This window comes from Centrocercus urophasianus, unplaced genomic scaffold (genome assembly GCF_019232065.1).
Source record: "Centrocercus urophasianus isolate 14NV4802_14NV808 unplaced genomic scaffold, USGS_Curo_1.0 seq_9, whole genome shotgun sequence".
Classification (NCBI taxonomy): domain Eukaryota; kingdom Metazoa; phylum Chordata; class Aves; order Galliformes; family Phasianidae; genus Centrocercus; species Centrocercus urophasianus.
In genome coordinates, this window is record NW_024885532.1 from 17965869 (window position 1) to 17992189 (window position 26321).

Genomic DNA, 26321 nt, shown 5'->3' on the forward strand with positions numbered 1-26321 from the left:
CCCCACCCCAACATATCACAAAACAACAAACAAAAAAACCAAAAAAACCCAAAAAGAAAAAAGAAAAAAGAAGAAACAAAAAAAAAGAAAAAAGAAAAAAAAATATTTGTACTTGTTTAGATTTCGGTGTTTCATTTGTTTTTAAATGCTACTGGGAAAGTGCAAGTATGAAAATATTTGGATTTTCTCTCTCTAATTTTCATCAGTATTAATAACTACATCTGAATAATGAGAACCACACATGCAAGCAAGAACATTAAATGATTGTTGCTGACAAGTGGTTTGAAAAAAAAAAATACTTTCATTAACTCTGTCATGAGTGTATTTTTAGCAGCATGAGCTAAGTAATTGTAGAAGCAGAAGTATTTACAGCATCCAGACCAACATGGAGTCCTGCCAAAGGGAACTGAATTCCCCTTGTGTCATCAGCCAAAGTTCTTTGGAAGAAAGAGAGACTGAATCTTTCACAAAACTCCATATACTGTAGATTCGCGCATGTCACTTCGTCTTGCAGCTGACCTAGTGACAGAGCACCTACTGTTTTCTGCATCACTTTGGATCACACCACTATGCTTTGCAGCAGCGATGAGTTTTCCAACAGCATCTCACATATCAGCATCAGTAGCACAGTCAGTACTCAATTACTGGAAGGCCCAATATAAGATTTAATGTTGTATAATAATTGTTTAGACAAGTGACTGGTCTCCTAGATATTTATTTTTCCTTGACACTCTCCTTTTTGTCCTTTCTGATTTATTTTTGCTTGGCTGTTTCTGTTTGTTCGTTCGCTTTTTGTAAACACATGGTAATTGGAAATATTTGCTATTCTTTGTATCATTTGAATACTGGACTTGAAAAAGACATGAAGTTACATCTGAAACATAACAGTCAAAGCTGGTCACAACAGCAAATAAGTAGCCACATGCCACTCTCAAAACATTTGTGAAATATATGTGCTCGTGGATATCTTGTGTGATTTAAGGAAAACACAAAAGATAAATTGTCTTCTGTTCAGGAATTTATGAGGTATATTTACACACACATTCTTCTTACTGGTAGATAAGTCTTTTGGTTTTTAAAAAATAGGATAAGTTAAAAAAAATATTCACATTTTGAAGTATTTTTTAATTTAAGTTGCAGAGTATGTTGCATAAGACTTTTTTATTGTACCAAAATTACACACTATTTGAAAATCTGATGTACGAGAAGAAAGTTGTTCTTCAGAAGCATTAAAAGGTGAGCTTATAAATGTTCTTAAATACTGTCCAAGCAGAGTAAGCAATACAAAAAGAGAATTCTGAAGATTTGGCATACAAAATCCCGTGTGGTGCCACTGCTTTTCCATGTCACCTTTTCAGAAGTACTCACATTTTCAGCTACAGATAGTCATACTTTTACAAATCTAATTACCTCATTTAGGGGTCTTTTTACTGAGAAACAGAGAAGATTCTGTTTTTAACCAATGTCATTAGAATATAAATTTGCTGTAACTGTTAGCATGCTTAAAGTTATAAGCAGAAATATTGAAAGAAAAAAAAAATAAAAGGAAGAAATGGAGGCATAACATTCTTATATTTAATCTCTTAAATGTAACACCTTATATTTCAGAAGCAGCCTTAATTCTGCATTTTATTCCTTTCTTGTATTCACTTGTAAGCCAGCATATCTAGTGAGCAGCAAATCCACATCATATATATAATCATTACAACATATACAGTCTGATAATTCTCAACCCAAATAAATCTATATAACTGCCGAACTCATATCTGTTTTCTAAGTCAAATATCTCAGTTATAGATGCCCAGGAAAACTAACCTTGTGATTTTTTTTTTTTTTTTTTTCATGCAAGAAATGTGCCTCCACACATAGCAGCTACTAGAATCAACACTTCCATTTTTTATGATGTTGTCAGACGTCTGTTACAAAATGCATTTTCATCAATTCTCTGCTATCTGATTAAGAAACATAAATCAGACTCTTGCCCTGGAATTAATTATAGCAGCTTCTTAAATGTGGTGCTAAGGACTTCTCTGTAATCTGAATCATGGTCAGAACTGGTCAAACATTTTGTTTCTGCATTGACAGCAATAAAAGCATGTAGTATACCATTCAAAATATAAATTTTAAAATAGAAGTTATGACAAAATCTTGGCTCCAGTCTTAATAATGGGAGTTGCTTCTGAGAAATTCTGTATTTATGGTAAAAAATGGCCTTTAAATCAATCAAAATCAATCAAAATTTGAGCAATTTCCTTATATTGTATTTTGCATCTAAACAAACAATTGTCTTTTTACAGTGAGTTCAGAGCTGCAAAAGGACAACTGTAAATACTTGATAACCACAGACATCTGTATAACTCTAAGTTGAATTCTTTTCCTTCTGTTCTAAAACCATTAAGCTTTATCCTGTTATAAACTAGAAAAATATCATGCTTGTGATGATCTGTAACAGGGCACTCTGAGATCTAGGCAATAATTGTTTTCCTATATTATATGTAAAAATAAACATTTAATTTTAAGGCTACACAATTTAGAGTAATCTGTTATACATAATCTGTGTACAACAGATTACAGAGAGATATGAATGTCTATTTATTTATTCTTTAATTCCAGTTGAAGTGAGAGATCATATACTTAAAATTTTTACACTTTCTATAGAAGTGATATTACACATTTCAGTTCATGCATTAATCATACCTCTTAACACCACATAGCTGTGATGTTAAAAAATAAGTGCTACTTTAAAAATGTATCAACAGCAAATAAGTCCTTCATTCTTTGAGCCCTTTTCCAGGAATTAGAATTGGGTCTCTCTGTTTGCTCCCCCCCCAGGTTCATTTCAGTGCGCCTACAGATAAACATCAACAAGCTGACCTAATCAACTAAGATTTCTTTAATAATATTACAGATACAGGTACCTACACAAGATTCGCTCCATTTCGACCATCTAGCTTTAGGTTTGTTCTGCTGCTAGAGCTGACTTCCTTCAATAATTACGGGGATAATATAGATGACCAGCAAGATATTCAGTTTAATAGCTAACACTAAGCAAGTTGCATCATACCAGGACTGAATTACATATAATTATAAGTACCTGATTAAAAAAACACCACAAAATATGTTACTCAAATTGAAGACTTAGAGCTAGAGTATCAATTAGGTCACTAAGTCATGAGTTTTTAGTAGGAAAAAACAAACAAACAAACAACAGACATTGACAGAATGTCTCCAAGGAAAACTGAAGGAAAACTGAAGTGAGAACTGTCCATCATCCTGGATGAATACTGGTGAATTAAAAGTGTGATATCACTCTAACCTATCGCACTTCTCCTAAAGAAGTTTATTTTCACAGACTAAAACTAATTTATTTCCAGTGAGAAGAGGTATATTATTTCCAGAGTTCTTACAATGGCCCCCTAAAAATGCATTCTTCTATCCATCTGTCCTAATATGTGACTGTACAGTAAATTTGAAGTCTGAAGAACACTGTCATTACTGTGATGTTACATAAAAGTTCTTGAGGATTTGAGTACACACTTGTCAGCTTTGCCAGAAGAATGGAGCTCATAAAAATGATATTTTGAAAGAGACCAGAACTCACACAAACCTTCCAGAAGCCACTAAAAGCAATTAAAAAAAAAAAAAAAAAAAAAAAAAAAAAAAAAAAAAAAAAAAAAAAGCTATAGCCACTGCCTTTCAACAAGAATCTTAAGACTTGATTACATTACTTTTGAAGAAGAACACAGAAGAGCAGGCAAATTAAACCTGTACAAAACACACTTCTGGTATGTGGTCTTCAGCTGTGGCAATGTAATTGCCACAGTCTAACTGTCTATCTTGAATAATCACTTGTTTACCAGTCTTCAAGTGCTGTTGTCAACTGTCTGTAAAGCCATTCATTCTATTACAATTGTTAGTGCTTCCATATTAAGATGAAGCAGTGTCTTTGTAAACTACAATTATTGGTATGTATTGTTCATATATGGTGAATTTAGAATACTAAATTTTATAAATTTAAACTGCTACTCTAACAATTCTAACGATTAATTGGCTATAATTTCTAAAATTTTAATTTAGGGAAAACTAAATGAAAAATTATGGCCAAGAAAGAAATATCAAATTCTTTCATAAAATCATGTTCACAATATTCTATTGAAATGTTTTTGATATTTTACAGAGAAAAAAATATTTAATAGTGATTCTGCAAACGTGTGTATAAATAACAATATCTATATATATATGTGATGATATATATATTTTCAAATAAAAATATCAGGATTAAAATTGCAGCCCCATAACAATCAATCAAATTTCAGGAAATTGACTACTGCTTGGTGAAAGAATGGGCTTCTGCTTTCAAGAATTCCTATTTAAAAACAAAATAAAACAAACCAAAACAACGACAATGACAGGAACAACAAGAACAACAAAAAACTGTCTATTAAAAAATAGCTCCTAGCTCTTTTCCTTCTTTTTTTTTTTTTTTTTTTTTTGTTTCCATTTTAATAAATATCTTTGTTATACCACTATTCTGAAAATTTATAACAAGCTTTGATGTATTTCATATTGTTTGAATAATACTGAACAAAAGAAAAAGTTTTCATTTTAACAGACCTCTCTTCTGAAAAAAATGGTTCATAAACTCAATATGACTGCAACAAAAAAAATGAGGAAAAGTGAGAGAGAAAGAGGGAGAGAGGGAGAAATGCAATATTTAAGTATTCTTGACAAATTATGTCCAGAAATAATAGTCATATTAGGGAAAGATGTATTTAAAAATTGTAAAAAAGAACTAAAACATTAATCAGTTTTATGAATATTCGGCTACTAGAATATTCATATTTTTTTTCACAGAATTACAAGAACAAGTATCACATTTTCAGAAACGATTCAACACAACTCTATTTTATGTAGATGTTCATACCTGAAACTATGATAAAGCAAAACGTCTTTACGGTCTCTAAATTCTTTTTAATTAAACATTAACTACAAAATGAAATATCTCTCCTCTTCATCAGATGACTACTTAATATCTACTTCAAGCCCTTTCTGCGTCTTTCCTTGAGAAGTACCCACCCTTTCCCCATGAAGCAAGTATCTTATGTAATGACAATCATTTACAAGACAATGTAAATGTAATGTATTCTGCCAAATCAGGTTTTAAAAGAGCAGAAAATTGTCTTGATTTTGTTAGAAACAGTTTTGCTCAATGCAATACAATCTTTCACAAAGAACTTCTTAGTCTTCCACATATACCTAGTGAGTGTGTTTGCTTAGCCTGAAGAACAGTTTTTGATTTCACAAGACTTCTTTCAGTACGAAAAGGTATTACCTCAGTATCAAAAATAAAATAAAATGTTAAATAAAAAGAACTGAGCATGAACTTCTAATAAACGATTCTATTTTATCTGAAAGGCAAAATTAAGCAAGCTGTTTTAACAAATCTTATCCTAATATGTGCTCTCCACTTTGTCTTCGAAAATATTTTTGAGACATAATTTATATGAATGTACATATTTGAGATGTTTCACATGTTGCAAAATGAGTATTTTAGAGTTATAAGAACAGTTTATTTACGTGAATTTCTGACATGTGTGACATTGTTGAAAAACACATGGCAAGAAAACCAGAGAGATGCACAAGGCCACAGCATTCACCAGTCTCTTGTATGTTTTACTGAAGGATGTTGGTGTTTTCTCTTTCCCTTGAATGAGAAAAACAAAATCATGAGAGTTCATTCCTGGGTTACTCAGTCAAATAGTTAGAGGGGCTTCAAAAAAAGTAAAAGTAGGACTCAGGAGACAGAAACTTTCATTTTTTTCCTGTGAGTGGAGGAATATAGATTTTCCCCAGATATATAGACTGATCCATGTACTAATTTTCTTAGCACATACTACAGTTGTTACACATGTTACAGATCTTTTTTGTTAGAGAATTTCTTTCAAAGTATCACAGATAGTGTAGTACTGTCTCACTGAAAACAATTATTTTTCAAGTTTTTACTAGAATTTACTCCGCAACGCACAAGGCACAAGAGAAGACAGAGCCCAGATGATAGTGATTTAATGTAGTGTGAGGATTAGAAAACACAGGGCCAAGTGAAGATTTCTCTCACTTCATTGATGCACCAAGCCTGAATTCTGAAGAAGTTAAAAAGGTCACTGTAAGAGAGACAGTTTTTGTGTGGTAGGTAAAGAGACCTGTAAGACAAGAGAAAGGGTGAGTTCAGACTGATCAGTTTTTCACATATAAAATAAAGATAACTCCTTAACTCCTCAGCCAGAGATACAGGATACACATTTATGGGCAGACTTAAAAACTAGGAAAAATTGTGGAAACTGAACCCAAAGCTTCCTCCTATTAAAAAGGGAATTAAGTAGGTTTTCCAGACTGAACTCCAATTGTTGTTGATCTTACGGTGGTTTTTAGGCTTCTGAGCCTCATTTTACTTTGCAGTGCAGAACCAAGAAATATAAGCATTTAATGAAATTTCCACAGTCTGGAAAGAGAACGTGCAGATTTGTCAAATGGGACTAGAAAAATCTAATTGCTGTATGAACTATTTTTTTGGAGAGTGTGTAAGACCAGAAGAGGTGGAAGAAGTGCTAAATATCACACCACATAAAGAGCTCTATCTGAAAGTACAATAGCTCTCCTTCTGCTATCACAGCATCAATAAATAAACATAATGAAATTCATGACACATTATTGCATTGTTCTGTATTGCCTCTATTCGTTTAAAAATGATGAATACATTTAAAATAATTCACAACCTGTCAAACGCCTGTGAGCAATGCAGTTAGACTGGTGCTTTAAGAAGTCTTTGTGAAGATCTTATGAGAGAGCTTGATACAAGCTAAATCAAAGTGAAGATAGAAGTATAGGAAAACAGAATAATGACTACTTCACCTGAATCTACTGGTACAGTTGCATCCAATATATTTACACTGTTCACCAGTGATATGTACTTACTGAAGCTGCACTGTCAATAAAAAACACATTAAGAACCTTCTGAAAGAGCTTCCCTGTCAATTAGATTGAAGATACATTCTATCGCTCCAGTTTTCCTGTCAATTTAATATACTGGATCATATTAGCAGTACTGGCTTGTCAATAAGGCAAATCCGAATCCTATTAATGGAGTTACACTGCCAATATAATGGCTTCCTGTTTATCGAGCTCCCCAGTATTTGGGAAAGCTGCAAAATGGGATTATAAGGTTAGGTTGCATGCATCTGTCTGTATAATATATAAATATTTGAGGAGTTGTATCCTACTGTGAAGAAACATGTGTAGTCACTTTTTTTCCTTTTATATAAACTTCAGAAGACAGAATAGTGCTGTAATTTACCATCACTGAGAAAATACTAAATAATCCTCATTTATCACATTGTTCCCTGCTTGCTCTTATTAACACTGTTACGGAACAGTCTACTTGTGTGCCAGAAACACAGAAGTGCCAAAAGTTGTATGCAATCCATCCCACTTGCATGAGAGTATCTGTGCAAGAAAATAAAAAAGATTAAATATGTTTTAGCAATAAAATCTGAAATACTCAAAAATTTCAATGCTTATTTAGTCCTTGAGTTGTGCTATATAATCTCGATAGAATTGATGCTTGTAACTATAATTTTAGTGCAACAGAGACCCCTGGAAATAAATAATATGAGGTACTGGTTCAAGTATTAAAAAACAAACAAACAAACAAACAAAAAAACAGTAGTTCAGCAAGCCTTCTATTTAATAGTAGCCTTAATGAAGTTGAACATTAGTTTCTTTTAACCACATTCAATATTAAATAACTACTTTGACTGGATTAGCAGAATATACAACAGACATTAAACCTGATTATATTAAAAAAACAAAAAACAAAAACAAAAAAAAAAAAAACCCACTTTTACTTAAAAAAAAAGGAAAAAAGAAAAGAAGAAAAAAGTAATTGCATTAAAATGTACTGGGCATTCTCTTATTTAATTAACTCTTTATATCTAACTTGAAAATATGGATTTAAAAAAAACATGGTCAAAAATGACAGTTAAAGGTCAATGAATCAAGTTGCCAATTATATTTTCTGGTAGCAGATGGGTGCAATGAAACCTAATGATTGAATTTGAAACGCTTTAATGCACCTTTTATCCATGGCTCCCACCATATTGAGTCTACCTCGGTATTCCTAACAGATATTATGTTAACTGCATAGCAAACACAACCACGGTTAGCTAATCAGAATGAAATCTGCACTCCTAAGAACATCCAGTTTATTGAAGAAATATCATACCACAGAAGCAGAATAACACTTGGGAGTTTATCTTTGATATCATTAGCCTTTTTTTTTTTTTTTTTTCACTTTTCACTCCAAAATACATGTTAAATATTAAGTCTCTAAGTTAACACATTAAAATTAGATGGAGATTTAAAAAAAAAAAACCTACTGCCTTGAAATTTAAAGAGATCGAAGTATTTGTTATCATTTCAAAAACATTTTTATTTCCTTGTGTTTTCAACCCTTTTTTTTCTGTGTGAAAGCAACCTTTTTTTTTTTTTTTTTTTTTTTTTTTTTTTTCTTCACATACAGATATTCTAAAATACAATCGTAAATTGCTGGCATTTTTATTTTTAATGGTAACACATATCTGAAAGAACTTACTAAGCAGGATCACCCAGTGAAGCCAATAAGAGTTGTGGAATATGTCTTATTCTTACCACTGCTGTTTTCTTGTTTTTACGAGCAGCACATCACAAATGCTTGCTGAAGAGACAAAAGTTTTATTAAAACTAGAATACTATCTGGTGGAGAAGGAGATAAAATTATGGCTTTTTAACACTGTCAAACTGCTTTGTACTCATAAGGTTCAGTAAAGAGAAGCAGAGAAAATATTTTAAATCTTTTAAGTTCACGTTAACACCTATCCACTACATTTACCTTCTGTCCAACCCATACTCTCACTAAAAGCAACAATAAAACTCCTAGAAGCCATGACCTGAGGTCTACTGAAATCAATGGATGTTTTCAGTTTGGTTTCAATAGTTCTTGGATCATTCTTCATAGTTCAATTACAAGATAAGTGAGTCTTTACATAGTGTGCTACATTCCCACAGTACGTATGTTGTACCCTGTAGAAAGCTACAAAGAAGCAGGAATATTACTATGGTGATAGAAAGTGAAAAAAAGTCTTATACATAATATTCTTTTATGACGGCATATAGTCCTCTCAATGGATGACATTTAAACCAACTTGTAACAGCAGCAACAAGGAAAGGTGATTAGCTAGGCAGAAAACACTATATGTGGCATAAGAGTCCAGTTCTGTATTTCTTCACTTCAGAGTGAAAAATGTCAGCAATAAGGGTAACATAGGACCTTGTTCTGAAGTCACACTGCCTGCACAGAAAATGTACATAAAGAAGACCACTGAAGCTTTCTTTCAAGATGATGGACAGAAGAACAGAGATAAATCTAGATCACTTATTTTCCTCTCAAGCTGAAACTTTATCCTCCTCCTTTTCCTAAAATCCAGAAAAGCAATGATTCCTCCCTTAAATTCCTCAGGAATTAAGAAGCAAATTGCAAATGCTAAAACTTACAATACTTTCTTCTGTCTAGTTTCTTATTTAGGTCATAAGGCTATTTCAATATTTCATTAAAAAACATCAACAAGTTATTCTATAAGTGATTTTGGGACATTATAAAAAGCCTAACTTTCTCACAAATATCTTGGCATAATTATTTCCTCATAATGTTAGAAAAAGATCTACCACTAAATATGCTGCCAAAATTATGGCTGAATTTATGACAGAACAGTAGATCATAAACTTTACAGCTTCACATGCCTGTGTAAGGAGATTTTCAACTATAAAATGGTGATGAGTTGATTTATTATTTGTGACATAAGATAAATAATTTAGGCTTGCACAAATTTAGCAAGAGGTTCTGTCCCTAAATATGCTTTAAAGCCATAACATTCAGGTGCCTATGATGAGGTACCTCATAAAATGTAGAGTTTGATTGAATACATCTTGAATACAGTAGCAATGGCCAAGTAGCTGTAGACAGAAAAAATAAGGCCTTTTGATTACAGCACTCCGTATAACCATCCACATCTCTGTCACTTCAGTGTCAACATACTGCAATGACTTCATAGTCTGTATATCAGTTCAGGAGATAGAGCAAGCAAAGAAGATTGCTATTTTTCTCAACAGGAAAACATTTTACCTATAACACAACACCCACTTAACCCAGGGTTCTCTACAGGTAACTTCTATACTCACAGGTATTTTAGGGTGTGACCTTGACATGTAAATTCTTAATAACCTGGGAGAAAATGTTCTGGATTACTCCTCTCATTAAAGCTTGTCATACTGAGACTATGAAAGTAGATTTTGTTCTTAAAGTAAACCACATGACAAAGGGTTCTCTGCAAAGACCACAGAAAAATTTCTCTTTGTTTTAAACTTATGTTGGTTTGTAAACATCTAGGACATTTCTACAAGATTCACCACAGAGACTCAATATCAATGCTAATATTTCACTGAGGGTGTTGCTGGAATACAGAATTCAAATTATGGATTTGTCTCGATATTTAATTAGCTCAGCCAGCATTTGAGCACATTCTTTCAAAAGCAAATGAATATAACTGTATGTTGCATATCATGTTTTATTCTCTTAAATACAAACTTTCAAAGAAAAGAATTAATGTAACCTTGTCTAAACAATGCATATGTCACAAAAGTCCCAAGTTATTATTCAGAAGTTTGTGTATGGAGGAATTCTCTTTCCAAATGGGAAAATAATTGAAATATGACAACTACTGTGCAAGAAATTCTAGAGAAAATATCATGTGTTGGGCAAAAAAATAATTTGTTAAGGCAATTATGCATTTGGATGTGCTGCTCCCTGCAGGTGGATCAAGAGCCCACATGAAGTCACACCAATAGACTTCTTCATTGGAACTCAATGAGAGTTAAGTGCATCATACTCCATAAAAATAGAATTAGGATATAATTTCTAGAATGCCATGTACCAAACTTCAGCAGAGTTTCTAAAGCCTATGGTACGAAGCCCTATGTCTAAAGACTTGTAATAGGATTACTGCTATAACTTTAACCATTACAAAACAAACATCACCAATATAATGATACCAACAACTTTAATAGTGTATAAGGAATAGACAGTTACTTGCAAGAATTAATCTGCCATTTCACACATCTGCCCAAGGGAGGTATCGTAATTGCAAAAAATTTACTCTTAGACTGCTGAGACTCTTAGTAATTATGTTTCTTTTTTTAATAGAAATAGCCACAGGTAGTAACAAATTGGGTTTTGAGATGGTGAAGTGGGCATGCATTCTAACCTAAATTACTATGTAATTGTCTTTATTATAAAATACTATGGAAAATATATAGCTCAAAATTTAAATTAGGAAAAAATCTTTTATTTAAGTAATCTCCTCTGCTGGCACTTTAACATGACTGCAAGCAATTTATCTCTATCTAAATATCTTTGCCAATACTAGCCAAAATTCCTGAGGATTATATTTGTTTAATAAAAGCAGTTTTCTTTTGCTTTACTTTATCCAAAGAAGATAAGCTAACATGTAGGTCAGATTCTGGAAATCTATCTACTCACTCATGCCCAAGGTTATTTTGCCAGTATCAATGCAGAAGGGGATGAAGAAAAGAGGCTCCTTGTGTTTCTGCCCTTATATTGTGAATGAACTGACACTGAAGTTTTCTTCATAATTCTGGAATTCAGTTTGATACATGGAATTACTTAACATGAGCTACTTCACAATTGAAGGAATTGCTGTTTCTTTTACAATCACATTATTGTGATGATGGGATGTGTATTGTTGAGGAAGATGGTGGCCAATTGATAAATAATAAATTCATCTAGCTGTTCTACCCCTTGCAATAATGTATTTTTTTACACCTGAAAAGAAGCTACAGGTAAGTTTAAATAGACAGAACACATTCACAGATGGACAAAATGAAGACTGTGCACTCAAAGAAAAAGCATTTTTCACCCCATAGATACTTTCTCTGTTGTAGAAAAAGGTGTAGATTGACACCATCTTCTAAAACACTGATAATGCATAGTGCTAAATAAATGAATAAATAGATGTGCGTTGCTTGTTAATAACTTTTTTTTTTTTTTAAATCCAGCTAACTAGTTGCTTTGAATCTGTGCTGCTGTCACATCTATGTATCTACACATGAACAGTTTTATTATCTGACATAAACTCTAGACATTCAAATAGCTTCCAAGGCTTCATGTCTTCCATTTTTTAAAAGGCTTTTAAATTTGGTATTTCCCAAGCACTCTAAATTCCACTATATTCTTATTGTCATTTGATCCACTGAAATGATGAAGAGATCAGAAAAGAACACACTGGGTACTTTACAGCTGTGGCTGGATAATCTTGCTCATGATCATCAAAGCAGGATTGTTTTTATGATCTTCAAATCTGCATATCAAATTACACAAGTCTATGCAAAAGAGCAAAAATATCAAATATTCAGACATCAGGACTATCTCAATAGAGTACTAGAGAATGCAGTTTGAGGCTAAGTGATACAAACAGCTTTTGCAGCTTTGCAATGTTTTTAAAGTAAGGGAGAAAAGCAACAGGGAGCAGTTAAGCTAATACAGACTAAGAGATTCTGAGCTTAATTCTACATGTGCTTACGCATATCAGTAGCTCCATTTCTGTAAGCAATCAATTTAACTCAGTGGTTCTATTGACCTAAATTAAAATATTCACTGAATAAGTGTTCTAAAGATCGTTCCTTGAAAGACATAGTACAAATGCAATTTAAAAGAAGGTTAGCATCTGTAAGCCTCAAAATTGCCTATGTACTGATTAAAGACGTCATCTTGTTTTCTCGGCTTTCGTTGACAGTCTGTTCCTCAGTATCAGAGCAAAGCCCAAGTTCTGAATCTGAGGGACATTGTTAAAACAACATTTTTAGTGTTTTTTTGTTGTTGCTTTGTTTTTGTTTTTAACCTTTAAAATGTTATATAATTTAAATATTTTTATTGAGTATCTTCAGATCACATGGGTTTACCTTTAAAAAAAAAGAAAAAAAAAAACAAAACCAAAAAACTGAATTGTAGCTAAACAAGCTTAACTGTAAGTGGTTGCTTAGCAATCAGCAATGAACAAGACAGAAATATAGTAAGTAAAGATAGTGACTGACATGTACTGTGTTTGAATCACGGTATTCATTAAAATGAACAGTGTAACACCAACAGAGGTTTAAAACAAAACTCTATTAATAAAATAATGCATACAACTGTCTTCAGGAACAAATTATGCTTTCAAAAGCTACAAATTGTGATTCACATGTCTGTTCTCAATAAGAAAGTCCTTTAGCTATTATTAAAAATACATTAAAATCCTTCAAAATTTGGATGAAGCCATTATTTACCTTTTGTTTTTAATTCAATTGTCAAGTGTGCTTCCAATGATTTTAAACATAGTATGTATCTACAAAGCAAGCAAGAGTTTATAGCTTTGAAGACTTGAAATTGATTTTTAATGCACCAGCTTTCAAACACTACAAAGGCTGCTCTCTGCTGATAAAGACAGTAAACAAGAAATTGTCCTTTAAATGTTCCCTTTAATGTTTTTCTTTAATTAAAAATCAATCAAAAAAAAAAAAAAACCCTCCAACATTGTGACATTAAAAAATTAAAATTAAGACATTAAAAAGTGTTTAAGGCTTTCTGACACACGAGACATTCAAACTAGAATGAGAACTTGTTACTTTTGTTTACTTCTGTCAGTTTAGAATTTATTTCTTCGCTCTCTGAACATTATTAATCAAGAAATAAACACAAGTTGAGATAGTTTAGCATTGAACACAGCTATTTTTATCGTATAGAAATGTTAAAATTGAGATAAAATAAAAGCAGATTTTTAAAAGTACTGAAGTAAAATGATTTTAATAGCTTTGGATTATTTTAATATATTCCTTTCCTCTAATCAAACCAAAGCCTATTTATGTAGATTAGTTACATCTAGAGTCTCATTTATCCAACCTGTATTTATCCTTTGATCACAAAGCTTGTTAACTTAAATGGTCTTTTATTGTTATGATTCGTTTTCCCATAATTATGCAGTTTAACTGCCTGATTTTTTTTTGAATAAATATATGCAAACGTGCCAATCATAAACAACAGTGCTATGCTAGATGCGCAATGAACTACAAGAGCCATTTCAATACAATAAAACTGCCTGGAAGTGTTCCAGGGCAAGGACTGCAAATACCAGTAATCATAGTGTCACTAGAACTAGTACAGGCAAATACAAGTGTGTCACATGTACCAATAGACGGTCTGAAACACTGCCTGAAACTCATTTCACACGTCTATCACTGAAAGAACTTACAATGCATCGATCAGAGGTTCCACCCACACTACTTGTAATGAGAGTTCTGCTTTTCCCTTTTAGAGTCCTCCTTTGGCATGCAGTGGAGACTGCAGCACGCAGCCACACAGCATGGAACAGGATGCAATTAGAAACTCTTCTGTTATGGGGAAAAGTATTTTATGAACCAGAGGAACTCTGATCTGATGCATAAATGACAAAGGCAGTAGAAACTTCCACAGATAATATGAAATACTGTTCTCTTGAAGCATTTGCTTTCCTAGATTGCCTATAGGGCACAAAATTGAGAATAGATCAGCTTGGGGGTTCAAACGGGTGCCATTTCCTCACTGTACCAAAAGATGTAAACTGATCTTCATGCTGTCTTTCTGCACAAGCAAGGTTAATAATTGGCTGAAACATTTCAGCATCATCTATACACGTAGAGGGACTTCTCAATTTTTAGGATGAAGTATAGGGAAGTATTTTCTTATTTCAAGCAACTGCTATCCTTTCTATTCAGTTAGCTCTGTACTGCATGCAATTCAGTAAAGAGATGCTTCTCTTGTGATCTGAATAAGCAGGAATGGTATCAGAAGCCTTTGGGAATAAGAAGGAGGTTATTTGAAGCATTACCTAATATCCTAATTAACAGAGACATTCACATGAATTTGCTTGTTCTTAAATGTAGTAGTTAATACTGAGCATTTTATCTAAAATGCTTAATAATTTATTTCTCTATTTCTTTCTCACAGGATTTACAGTAATTAATCCAGAATCTTCTTCTGAAAAAGACTAAAGTAGAATAATAATAATAATAATAATAAATAATAATAATAAAGTTGTATTTAAAAGACCATGAAAAATACATTACAAGAGTTTAGAATGCACCCTAGCTAAGATTTATTGCAGTCAGCATACTCCGTTTCATCCAATCACATCCGGAAAAGCTGCAACAAATAGTTAATCTCCTTGCTGCCCCCTTAGAAAACCTAATAAATGAAACACACTCAAAGAACTTTTTCCAAAATGATATTGACACTCTCTTCCTAGTATCTGCTGTTTTTTATTTATTTATTATTTTCCTATGTAGGTAAGAGATTGCATTCCCCTGAGAGCTTTATTTTTTTCCTATATTCTCAAACCCTTTAGCTTTAATTTCACCATTTCTCTTCAGCTGAAGTGGAGATACAATTGAAAGCATAAAGCTCTCAAACCATCTGCTGTAAAAATTTGTCCCAACTGCTCTACTCTGACCTTTTGACTTTGATACTTTTAAAGATAAAAATGGACCTGCTCTGGTCAACAAATCATTTTTTAAGTTCTTTTCACAAGAAAATTCCTACCTGTTGGAAAACACTAGTAGCAAAATGTAATTCCTTTGTATTTACATGCACTCCTCAATCTTCAAGCAACCTCTCAAGACTTCTGCCATGCATGCAATATGTTTTCATCAGAAAGAAAACAGCAGCCTGGATACATAAATTTGCAGATAATTTGGCAAGGCATTTTAACTTTTAGAGGAACACTGAGGAAAGAAAGATGAAGCAAGTTCTTTGAAAACATAAATATTTCTCTGTACGTTAAAGCTTCTTGAGGAGGAAGATAATAAAACGAAAACAAAATCCCATTACAGCCATATACAGTGACCAGAACATATTCTCTCATTCATATTTTTACCTTCTTAAAGAAGCAAGTTTATACCTATGCCTTTTTATCAGCAAGTGATATTTTCAAATAGGCTAACCTAATTACAATTTTCCATATATCAATATTTACTGATTGTTACGAATGTCACATTCTGCACATTTTTGTAAAATTAATGAAAACATATGAAACAGGATTTTCAGCAATATGTTCAACAGAGCACTTGATTTCCTCTTGCAGCTGCACACCTGATTGTGTTACAGTTCACATCACAGAGCTGAGATCTTCTAAATTCTAGTCTCATCAATTAATGTCTGTAAAGATGTTGTAAGAAAACATCACAAAAGGATGAAGTCAAAAAATAACAGGCCTGATCACACTATTCTTAGTTGCACTATGTAAGAATCTTAGTCACAATTTACTTCAATCCACTGAAATAATTGATGAAGACGAAATTATGCTATTGACTGATATCTGAGTAAAACCAGGCTTTCTTTTCAGTGTGGGTAAGAATAACAGAAATCTGGCCAAATCTGCTGTTAAAAGATTACTCATCAATGGATCAGTCATGAAAATTGCACTGGTAATTACAATCATGTGTGAAATTTACCAGTTAAAGTTAGGAAATAAGAGTGAGCACCAAGATAAGGAAAGCTCAGACAACTTTAAGAGCCATTGAGAGGTGAGACTTAGTAGATGCTGCATGACTTGTCTCATCACTTATTTTAACTGTACTTTCTACTACTCTCAGAATTTATAAAACAGCAACTTCTAGAGAGACATTATTATTCTTAATTTATTGGTGACCAAGAATTCCTATCGTGGCAGTGTCGGTTTCTTTCTTAGATCAGTGTTCTCTTAAGTTGTCTTTCTCCATGTATTTTTACTGCTTCATATTAAAGCATTTCATCTTGGAAAAGTTCTTTAGATTTCACATGGACCTATATATCAGGAATTACCCTTTTGAAATAATGTTGCTATAAACAATATTGTCAAGGAGATCAAGACCAGGGCAGCAATAATGCAAAACAGGGAACAAATTCTGCTTCCTCTGCCTATTTCAGCAACTGAACTGGACACCACACTTTGCTCTAGGTTGCTAGACTTGCTCCCAAAATGAATGTACTTTGTCACAGTATTACGTAGTGGAAGAACGGAATTATGCTTCACCCAAACACAGAAAATGTCCTGTCCTGCAATTCTTGTACAGCTAATCACAGTACTGACTTTAATGAATAAGTAAACCTAAAGCTACAGAACTACAGAATACAAAATCCTACTAATTGCAGACTGTATTTACACAATGCAAGGCATTCACAGGAGTTATTTTGCAAGACATCTGCCCTTGCCAGATTGTAAAAACTACCATAATTCATCTGAGTCAGGCTGTTCTGAAATTTATGACAATCCTTAGATATGGCCCTAGAATACATTCAAACATGTAATGAGTACAAATTTGCCAATCTGTAAATGTGTAGAACTGCCCCTGTGTCCTCTTAGTGTAAAATATTAATTTCTACTAGCTGTAGTGAGAGAGAATAACATTTGCGGAGTAGATACAGAAATCAAACTTACTACCTCTGATTTTAGACAGGAATTTTAAAACACTGAGAATGATGCAACTTCTGTAAGGAAAGTTGCATGCTTCTTTCTTGCAATCCTGACATTTTTGAGCTGAAGTTTCTCGAAGTAAAGCATGAAATGATATAATACCTAAAGAGAGAGCAGTACTAATGTAGCTCATGTTTTTATTTCCCCTGAAGATTGCATCTTCTTAGATACTACTAGGCACCTGGCAATGAAGCTGCACTGGGAGTTAACAGTAATCTGTTGACACATCGTAAACATCGGGTGCCTAAAGTATTAAGAATGATCTGTACTTTATCTTAAAATGCTACAGGACTGCCTGGCACAGCAACTAAAGTGGTTCCCAGCTTGAGAGCTTCTTGCAGAACTGCCATTCTTTTTTCTCTGACTTGTATATCAAAACCTGTGGACACTACTTCCTTTATTAACTCCTGTCTCATTCCTCACATGTATCCAAATCTTTCCAAGTTGCACCACAAGAATGGTAAAAATCTCTAGTCTTTGTAGTAGATAGTTTTCTGCACTACTGTCATGTCACTTTGAGAAATCTTTTTCCAGAACTTATATATTTAAGAAACCTATTTGTTCCCCTGTATCCATTCATTCTTATACGCTGAAATCCTGCAGGGAAAGAGACTGTCACTTGTTCATACAGGGAAAGGCTTCCCCATAACTAACACAAACTGGTCATCATATAACCTTTTGTTATGAGAGACATGAACATACACGTTTATGTTTATACATTTTTCACACACCTATATATATGTGTGTGCTTTATATATGCATATTTAATATATCTTCTTCAAAATAAAGCAAAATACTGTTTCTCTTTGACAGGAGAGTACATGAACTTGATGTACTCACCAAAATGAGATGAAGAGAATTTGCCCAGTAGACTTTAAGATCTCAACTGAATTGATACTGCCTGTCAGCCATGTAGACACTCAATTTTCTCCAGTCTTCCCCATTTTTCCCCAGTAAAAATGAATAGTTTGGACTCAAGTGATTGAAAGACTGCATGGAATATTTAATGTGATAGGGAGAATTGTACAGCTCTTGTCTGCATTTGAATGTTTTTCACTGAGTTACTCTTTGAAAGCAGTGTTTCTAAAATATGTTTAGAATGTGATTGCTGAAGTAAAAAACAACAGAACGTGATAATGTGTAGTTGTTCTAACTGCACGGTGCATTATTAATGCTGTTCTTTATACATATCAACCTCACATGCATGTCAAATCACAAATGGTCTATTTTCAGAAACCGTAGGCAGTTGCAATTCTCTTATAAGCCAATAAATGCTAGAGGTATTCAGCATCCTTGTCTATTTATCCAAAATTTTACACGTACCTATAAGTGTGCATGTTTAAATTATTTAATTATTATAGTAACAAATGACTTCTCTGACTCACATAAATAACACACGCAATCATTACAAGTAGCTAAATGCTACAAAGCAGTGAAAAAAGACACAAGTTGTTAGACCTTGTGACTAGTGAATAACAGGAGTCACTCAAAGAGAGGGAAGATTACACTACTCTATAACATATATGCAGCAGTATTTTGCTTCTAGTCCTCTGGGGTGAGTCTGAAACCCATAGCCACTAAGGAACAGTTTATCCCACAGGTATACAAAGATATAAATTGTGCTGTTTGTAGCATAATTTCATTAGAAATCGCAAAGCCTATTGATGTTAACAGCCCCTACTGAAAAGGAGGAAAAAAAAGGCAAGTACTCTTATCAAGAGTGAGAAAACTTGGATCTTTCAGATAAATAAATTACTTGATTTTAAATATTTACAGACTCAATCGGTCTAAGCAATAATGTAACACTTACTATGTATATACATATGTATATGCACTGCATATAAGCATATAGATATACATAGATAAACAAAGTTACAATATCTGATTCCTGTTACAGAACTTTGCTATTCTCACTTGCTGAGAAAATGAGAGTGAAGGAAAGCAGTTTCATTGTATAAATAATATAGCGTGAGATTACCACGATTCGGCAATATACCTGGAAAAACTCAAGTGAATATTCGCTAGGGAACACTTACACAACCATTTGGCTTTCTCTTACTGAAGTAACGAAGAAAACTGCCGTTTTGAATTGACTAATGAAAGCAGATGATAAAGCAGCTGCTTGGATTCTGTATCTTTTTTTATCCACTGGCTATACTTTTGATTCCTAACTGTGCAATTTGCTCTTCTTGTGTTTCCTGTGATACGTTAGATCCACAGAGAGGACTGATCCTTTACAGCTTCTCTGTGAGCTTGCAGTTTGAATTTTCTATGATGCAGAAATGGAAGACAAGACAGAAAGTAGTGTATACATACTGAATTCAAATTTTATACAAAATTTACTCTAGAGATGTAGAGATGGAGAATACAAAACATATTTCAGTAATACAAAATTAGAGTGAAGCAGGATCGGATTTTCCCCTCTGACTACTTTAAGTCTGGGCCCCTCCTGAACTGAAAACAACTGCTCTGTTTCACATGATGGTTTTGTTTGGTTAATACAATTACAAAGTATAACATTAGTAAGTACATTTCAACAGGTGTTCACTGGGGAAAATGAATGTTTCCTAATCTGCTTGCTGGACCATCTAGGTATCCCATGCTGTGTTGGCTATTCAGAGAAAGCAAGAGTAAAATATTTGATAAGCCTGTATGTGCTGTGTGGAGTTATGGTAAGCATTTCCCACAGTCGCCATATCGAAAACTCTTACAGAAACCACAACACACCTTTGTAAGGGAGGAAATTCCTCTTTTAGCTTTATATAGACCTCAGGAAGAAAAATAAATAAATAAAAACTCATGACTGATATCATACACTGAACACTTTAAAAAAGGTACCATATTTTCCATAGGGATTTTACACTACAATTGAATTTTTACTACTCAGTAGCGTCAGTACATGAATTAATTGCTTTATATAGGCATTACATGGTTGTAGGAAAGTAAAATTATTTGGCTCTTAGTAACTATTACACTTGCCAGTAGGTTAAAAAACAAAACAAAACAAAAAAACAAAACAAAACAAAAAAAAACCTTCTTTTTTTTTCTTTTTTTTTCTTAGCATTCTGACCACTCCATTTTACAGTGAAAAAAAAAGTTGACATTACTTAAACACTTGTCATTGAAAGTTATTTGTCTCATAAAGCATGAATTACAAATCAAATTATCTCTGGTTGCGCCCTAAACTAAACTCTTTCCTGAAGTGTCACTTTTTGTTAAAATCAATTCCAGATTTTACGTATTGCTCTGCTCACCTAATTGACAGCAACACAAATTCATGATAGGCATAAAATGAAATTGTTTCTGTGACATAACTCAACTCAATAGTGGGTTGAGGATTAGTTCACAGTGACCTTGTACAAACAGCCTTTATTTTTTTTTTTTTATTTTTTTTTTTATTTTTTCTTTTCCTGTCAAAAATATTCCATTTACAGGCTATCAGTTACTGGAATTTTTGTTACTTAACTGATGGGTACTTCTATTTAGTTTAAAATGTTAGATGCAGCTGGCAACTAGAACATCCGGTGATCACAGACTGCAGGGTAGCATAATTCAAAGGTACTATGAATTTTCTTTTTGTACATCAGGTGTCTAAAGTGCAACTCCTTTCCCAGTAGCTGCATATTCAAAGTGAGTCTGTGTCACTTCTGATACACTCAGCTCATTCCCCTACGACTCAGAACAGCATATTAGGAGACTACAGGACAAAACAAATATGACATTTCAAATATATTTAATAGTCATTATCCAGAGCCTGCTTTCAATCCAAACGTTAAAAATCACTTTGGAACATACTTGAAATATTTGAACATTAAGCTGCATTAATCATAAAGCAATATTTTAAATTAAATCAACCGGAGCCAAATTCTGCCCTCACCTTCCCTCTGTGAGTGCACTGCTCTAGAATATGTCTTCTGAGTTTGCAATACCCACTAGAAATTAAGTCAATTGATTAGCACCCTATATCCAATGATCCAAATTCTGCCACTTCTCACATTCACAAAAGTCGGTAGAGGACAGTATGGATATAACTGACAGCAGAATGCAGCCCAGCTGTAATTTCTAAACGTAATTTCTTTGGTAGAAGACACAGCATGTAAGTCTTTCACTATAAAGCAATAATCAATATTGACTCAGGCTACTGGAAATCTGACTAGTCGTTTTGCTGTTTTATGACAGGACGTGAGCTTTGTTGACATTTAGGGGTAGGAGGGAGTCACCACATACATTTTTTTCTACTTGACTAAACAAAAATTTTTGGTTGTTTATGGGGAGAGGAGGAGGCAATGGGGCCCCGATGATACTGTTCTGTGTCAAAAATAAATATTTATGCATATATATTCTAAAGAAGGAAGTTAAAAAAAATAAAAACATGCATCTTGAAAAGAAAGCTCGTATTTACATACAGGATTGGAGGGCTATAATACACTGTTGCAATAGATGTCCTCAGTGGGTAGAGTTTCTCTCATGTCCTGTCACTACAGATTGCTCTGGAAACACCCTCCTCCATCTCCACCTCCTAACCAAAGCCAAGTGAAACCCGTAGAAGCGTCCACTTCTATCTGATGATCTTCTAGGAAATTACCCCAAAGTGCCCCAAATGTATTAAATGCCTACCTGCACCCTCACACGCACCTCGTTTACACTGCCGTAACTCCATCTCTTTCACTGGGCACTTACTTTTGAGTCACACAAGAAACAATTGTGTGACAGCAGAACCAGACACATCAAATGTGATCTGCTTCCACTTTTATTAAGTCCACCTCTATTTAGTGACTTGGGTTGGTCCCTTCAGTGGTGTCTTACAGCAGATTTCACTGCAGACAAAACGTAAAGTTAAACCAGCGTCTAAAGTGAGGTCCAGGGAATTCTAAAAGTCTCCTACCTGAATTATGGACATCCGGCTCGGGGGAGCCTCGCTGGCGTTAGTCCCTTGCCCTGTGAAGCTGGTGTGGCAGCCCATATGTCCCTGGGGTACAGTCAGGTTGTTGGAGGCGGGCTTCAGGTACATCACCTCAGACCTGGGAGAGCTGAGGGGCAGGCGGGTCTGGTAGTCAAAGTACATGGGTGAGGTGGCCAGGGATGGGCTGCTCACCACGTTCATGACATTGAGGGGGCCCCGGCTGTCCTCGCCCTCACTGGGCACCAGCATAATGTCATTCTTGCTGATCTTCTTCTTCTTGCCCTTGCCCCCTCCACTGCCACTGCCTCCTCCTCCCCCGCCACTGCCTCCCCCTCCTCCCAGCTGAGGGTGGCTATACTCGGCAATGCGACAATTATAGGTGCGGATCTCCTTGTTCTCTCGCTTGCACTTCACAGCAATAGTGATCATGGCAGCCAGCAAGATGATGGAGACAGTGCTCAGGGTCACGATCAGGGGCAGCGACAAGTCCCAGTGCGGTCGCCGATGCTGCTCGCCATTCACTTGTGGCTCGCCAGCCTCGGGTAGGGGCCCTGCCAAGGCCCTGACAATGAGCTTAGCCACCGCAGAGAGGCTGGGCTTGCCATGGTCACTGACTTTTACCACTAGTTCAGCCACAGGGCTGAGCTCCTCCCAGTAGGGGTGCAAGGTGCGTATCTCACCGCTAGTGGGGTCCATCTCAAAGAGGTGCTCCTCATTGCCTTCCACAATCTCATAGGTAAGGCGCCCACTCTCCCCAAAGTCACTGTCCAGGGCACGAACGGTGCCCACAGGATAGCCCACCCCAGCGTTGCGTGGCACCTGCAGCTCAGCGGTGTCATTGATGAGGGCAGGTAGGACAATGAGGGGTGCATTGTCATTGACATCGAGCACAGTGACACGTACTGTGGCGTTGCTCTCACGATGGGGTGAACCCGAGTCCTTGGCCAGCACGCGAAACTCAAAGTGCTTTGTCTGCTCATAGTTAAAGCTCCTCAGGGCATAGATAGCACCATTGGTTGGGTTGACAGAGACATAGGTGTAGATGGATACGTCACCCACGTGCCCAGGCAGAATGGAGTAAGAGACTGTCCCATTTTGGCCCAGGTCAGGGTCTTGAGCCAAGACAGAGCCCAAATACTCTCCAGGGATATTGTTCTCGGGCACCTGCAATACATAAAGATTCTTGCTGAAGCGGGGTGGATTGTCATTCTCATCGAGGATTCGGACAGAGAACGACTTGGTGGAGTTGAGTGGGGGGTTCCCCCCATCACGTGCCACGATGGTCACATTGTACTCATCCTGTGCCTCACGGTCCAGGGGCCGGTCAGTGACCACAGTGTAGAAGTTGTCATAGTTCTCCTCCAGTGTGAAAGGGACAGCTCCAGGCCCACCACCACCTCCTAGCACCCGGCACTGAAGCTGCCCATTCTTACCGGAGTCACGGTCAGTGACTCGCACAAGGGCAATGACAGTGCCTGGTGGGGCAGCCTCACTCAGTGCTCCCTGGCGAACGGAGACAAAGCCAATGGTGGGAGCATTGTCATTGCGGTCAATGAGGCGGACGGTGACCTTGCAGTGAGCTGGGATGGGGTTGGGCCCCAGGTCTCGAGCCTGGACATCAATCTCTATGAGACCACTCTCCTCATAGTCCAGGTTGCCCTTGACACGGATGAGGCCACTCTGTGGGTCGATGCTAAAGAGGTCACGGACACGATCAGGTGCATAGCCACTGAAGGAGTAGAGCACTTCACCATTGGTGCCCTCATCAGCATCAGTAGCATTGAGGTCAATAACAGCTGTCCCTAATGGTGCATTCTCTGGCAGTTCAACCACATAGGAGGCTGCCTCAAAGACAGGGCTGTTGTCATTGGAGTCAATGAGGCGTACATTGATCTGCACCGTGCCCGAGCGTGGTGGGTCGCCACCATCCAGTGCTGTCAGCACCAGAGTGTGGTGGCTCTGCTCCTCACGGTCTAATGGCTTCTGGATGACCAGCTCCGGAAACTTTGTGCCATCACCGCGGGACTTCACATCAAGAGAGAAGAGGCCGTAGTCATCACGGGTTAGAAGGTAGGTTCGCAGCCCGTTGTCCCCAGAATCTGGGTCGTGAGCACTGGTGAGTGGGAAGCGGGTGCCTGGCGCAGCATTTTCTGAGATGTCCATGTCCACCTGGTCAGAAGGGAATGTCGGTGCATTGTCGTTCAGGTCCTGGATCTCCACCTTGATCATGCAGATCTCCTGATCGTTGGCGAACACCTCAAGGGACAGTTGGCACTTGGTGCTGCGCCGGCACAGTGCCTCACGGTCAATACGTTGCTTGGTGTAGAGCAGCCCACTCTCCCCGTCCACATCTAGGAGGTGAGGGGCCGAGTTCTCCAGCACCCGGAAGGTGGACTTGGATCCGCGTCCAGGGCTACTGCGCTCAGCAGGCAGCAGCCCACCACCTGCTGCCCCCGTTGCCAACCGCGCATCGCGGCCAATGTTCCCGATGACCGTGCCTGCTCCCTGCTCCTCTGGCACTGAGTAATTCAGGTTCTTCAGTGTCAGGGCAGGAGCCCAGCAGAGGAAGAAGCAAAAAATGGAAAGGTACATCCCCAAGCAGGGGTGGGGAATGGCAGCAGCTGCAGTGGTGACCAGGGTCGTCCCTGTCTTCTCTGCCTCCTGCACTAGGTTTGCTCTTCCTCTTCTGTCTTTTTTTTTTTTTTTTTTTTCTCCTTCTCTCTCCCCACCCCTATATTTTAAGTTCCTGAACCTGTTGCTCTAAAACATCTGCAGAGACTCAGGATGAGAGGCAGCAAATGGACCATGTAGCTCAGAGGGAGGGAGGGAGCAGACGGAGGGGGGTGGCGGGGGAGGGGGGAGCAGCTCCGGCAGCGTCTCAGGAAGCGCTCGCCGTGATTGCGGTCCCCTCACAGTTACTTCGGCAGTCCAACTTCGGCAGTGGGAAGATTGCAAAAAAAATCAGAAAATTTACAAAAAATCTTCTCCTCCGGGCAGACGAAGCGTTCCCGATCCTTGAATGTTCACAGATGTACAAAGGATAATAAAAATTATAATAATAAAAAATCAGCGGCGGTGGTTGTGTTTCTAAAAAATGATCAAAAAAAGATTTCTTTTTTTTTTTTTTTTTTAAATACGTGTATTCATACATACATGGGAAAAGGGGGTGGTGGCCACAGGTCTGTAAGCAGGGGGAGAAAAATCTTATTTGCTACTCATCACTTGCGATGCAATTGATGGAGTGGAGGGATGGGAGAGAGACAGAAGGGAAAAAAAGTCTCAGCTTGTTGGAGGAGCCCTCTTCGTGTGCAGTGAGAGGCAGTGAAATGTCTGATTGCACCGCGGGGCTGTTGGCTTTCAGGGAGTGTTTTGCTGCATTTAGAGATCTAATCTTGCATTGCTTGCGGCGGAGAGCTGCATCTCGCTGCCATCGGTATTTCCTCCTCTGTTTCCAACACCCTCACTCTTTCTTTCCCGAATCAAAAGGCAAGGGGATGAGAATGGCAGATCAAAGTATAAAACAAATAAATTTAAAAAAAAAAAAAACCACACACACACACACACACACAAAAAAAAAAAAAAAAAAACAAAAAAACAAACAAACAAAAAAAAAAACCACAACCCACCACACACACACACACAAAACCACAAAAAACTAGTGTCCGGATCTACAGTTCCCTTTCTCTCCCTCTACTACCAGCCTCCCACTCGCCTAATAGGGTAGGGAAAAAAAATAGTGAAAAATCAAGAAACCCACCAGCTCATCATCACCATTAGCAGCAAACATGTAT

At 36.3% G+C, this 26321-nt stretch overlaps 1 protein-coding gene across 2 annotated transcripts in view; it reads right to left on the reverse strand.

Moving 5' to 3' along the window:
* PCDH17 (protocadherin 17) overlaps positions 1-25159 on the reverse strand; it is an 81920-nt gene extending 56761 nt beyond the window's left edge. For both annotated transcript variants that reach the window (XM_042838930.1, XM_042838928.1), the window contains exon 1: positions 22513-25159. In XM_042838930.1, the coding sequence (XP_042694864.1) occupies positions 22513-25122 (2610 nt within the window). In that variant the 5' untranslated portion in view covers positions 25123-25159. The remainder of the gene's footprint in view (positions 1-22512) is intronic.
* Positions 25160-26321: the final 1162 nt, after the last annotated feature.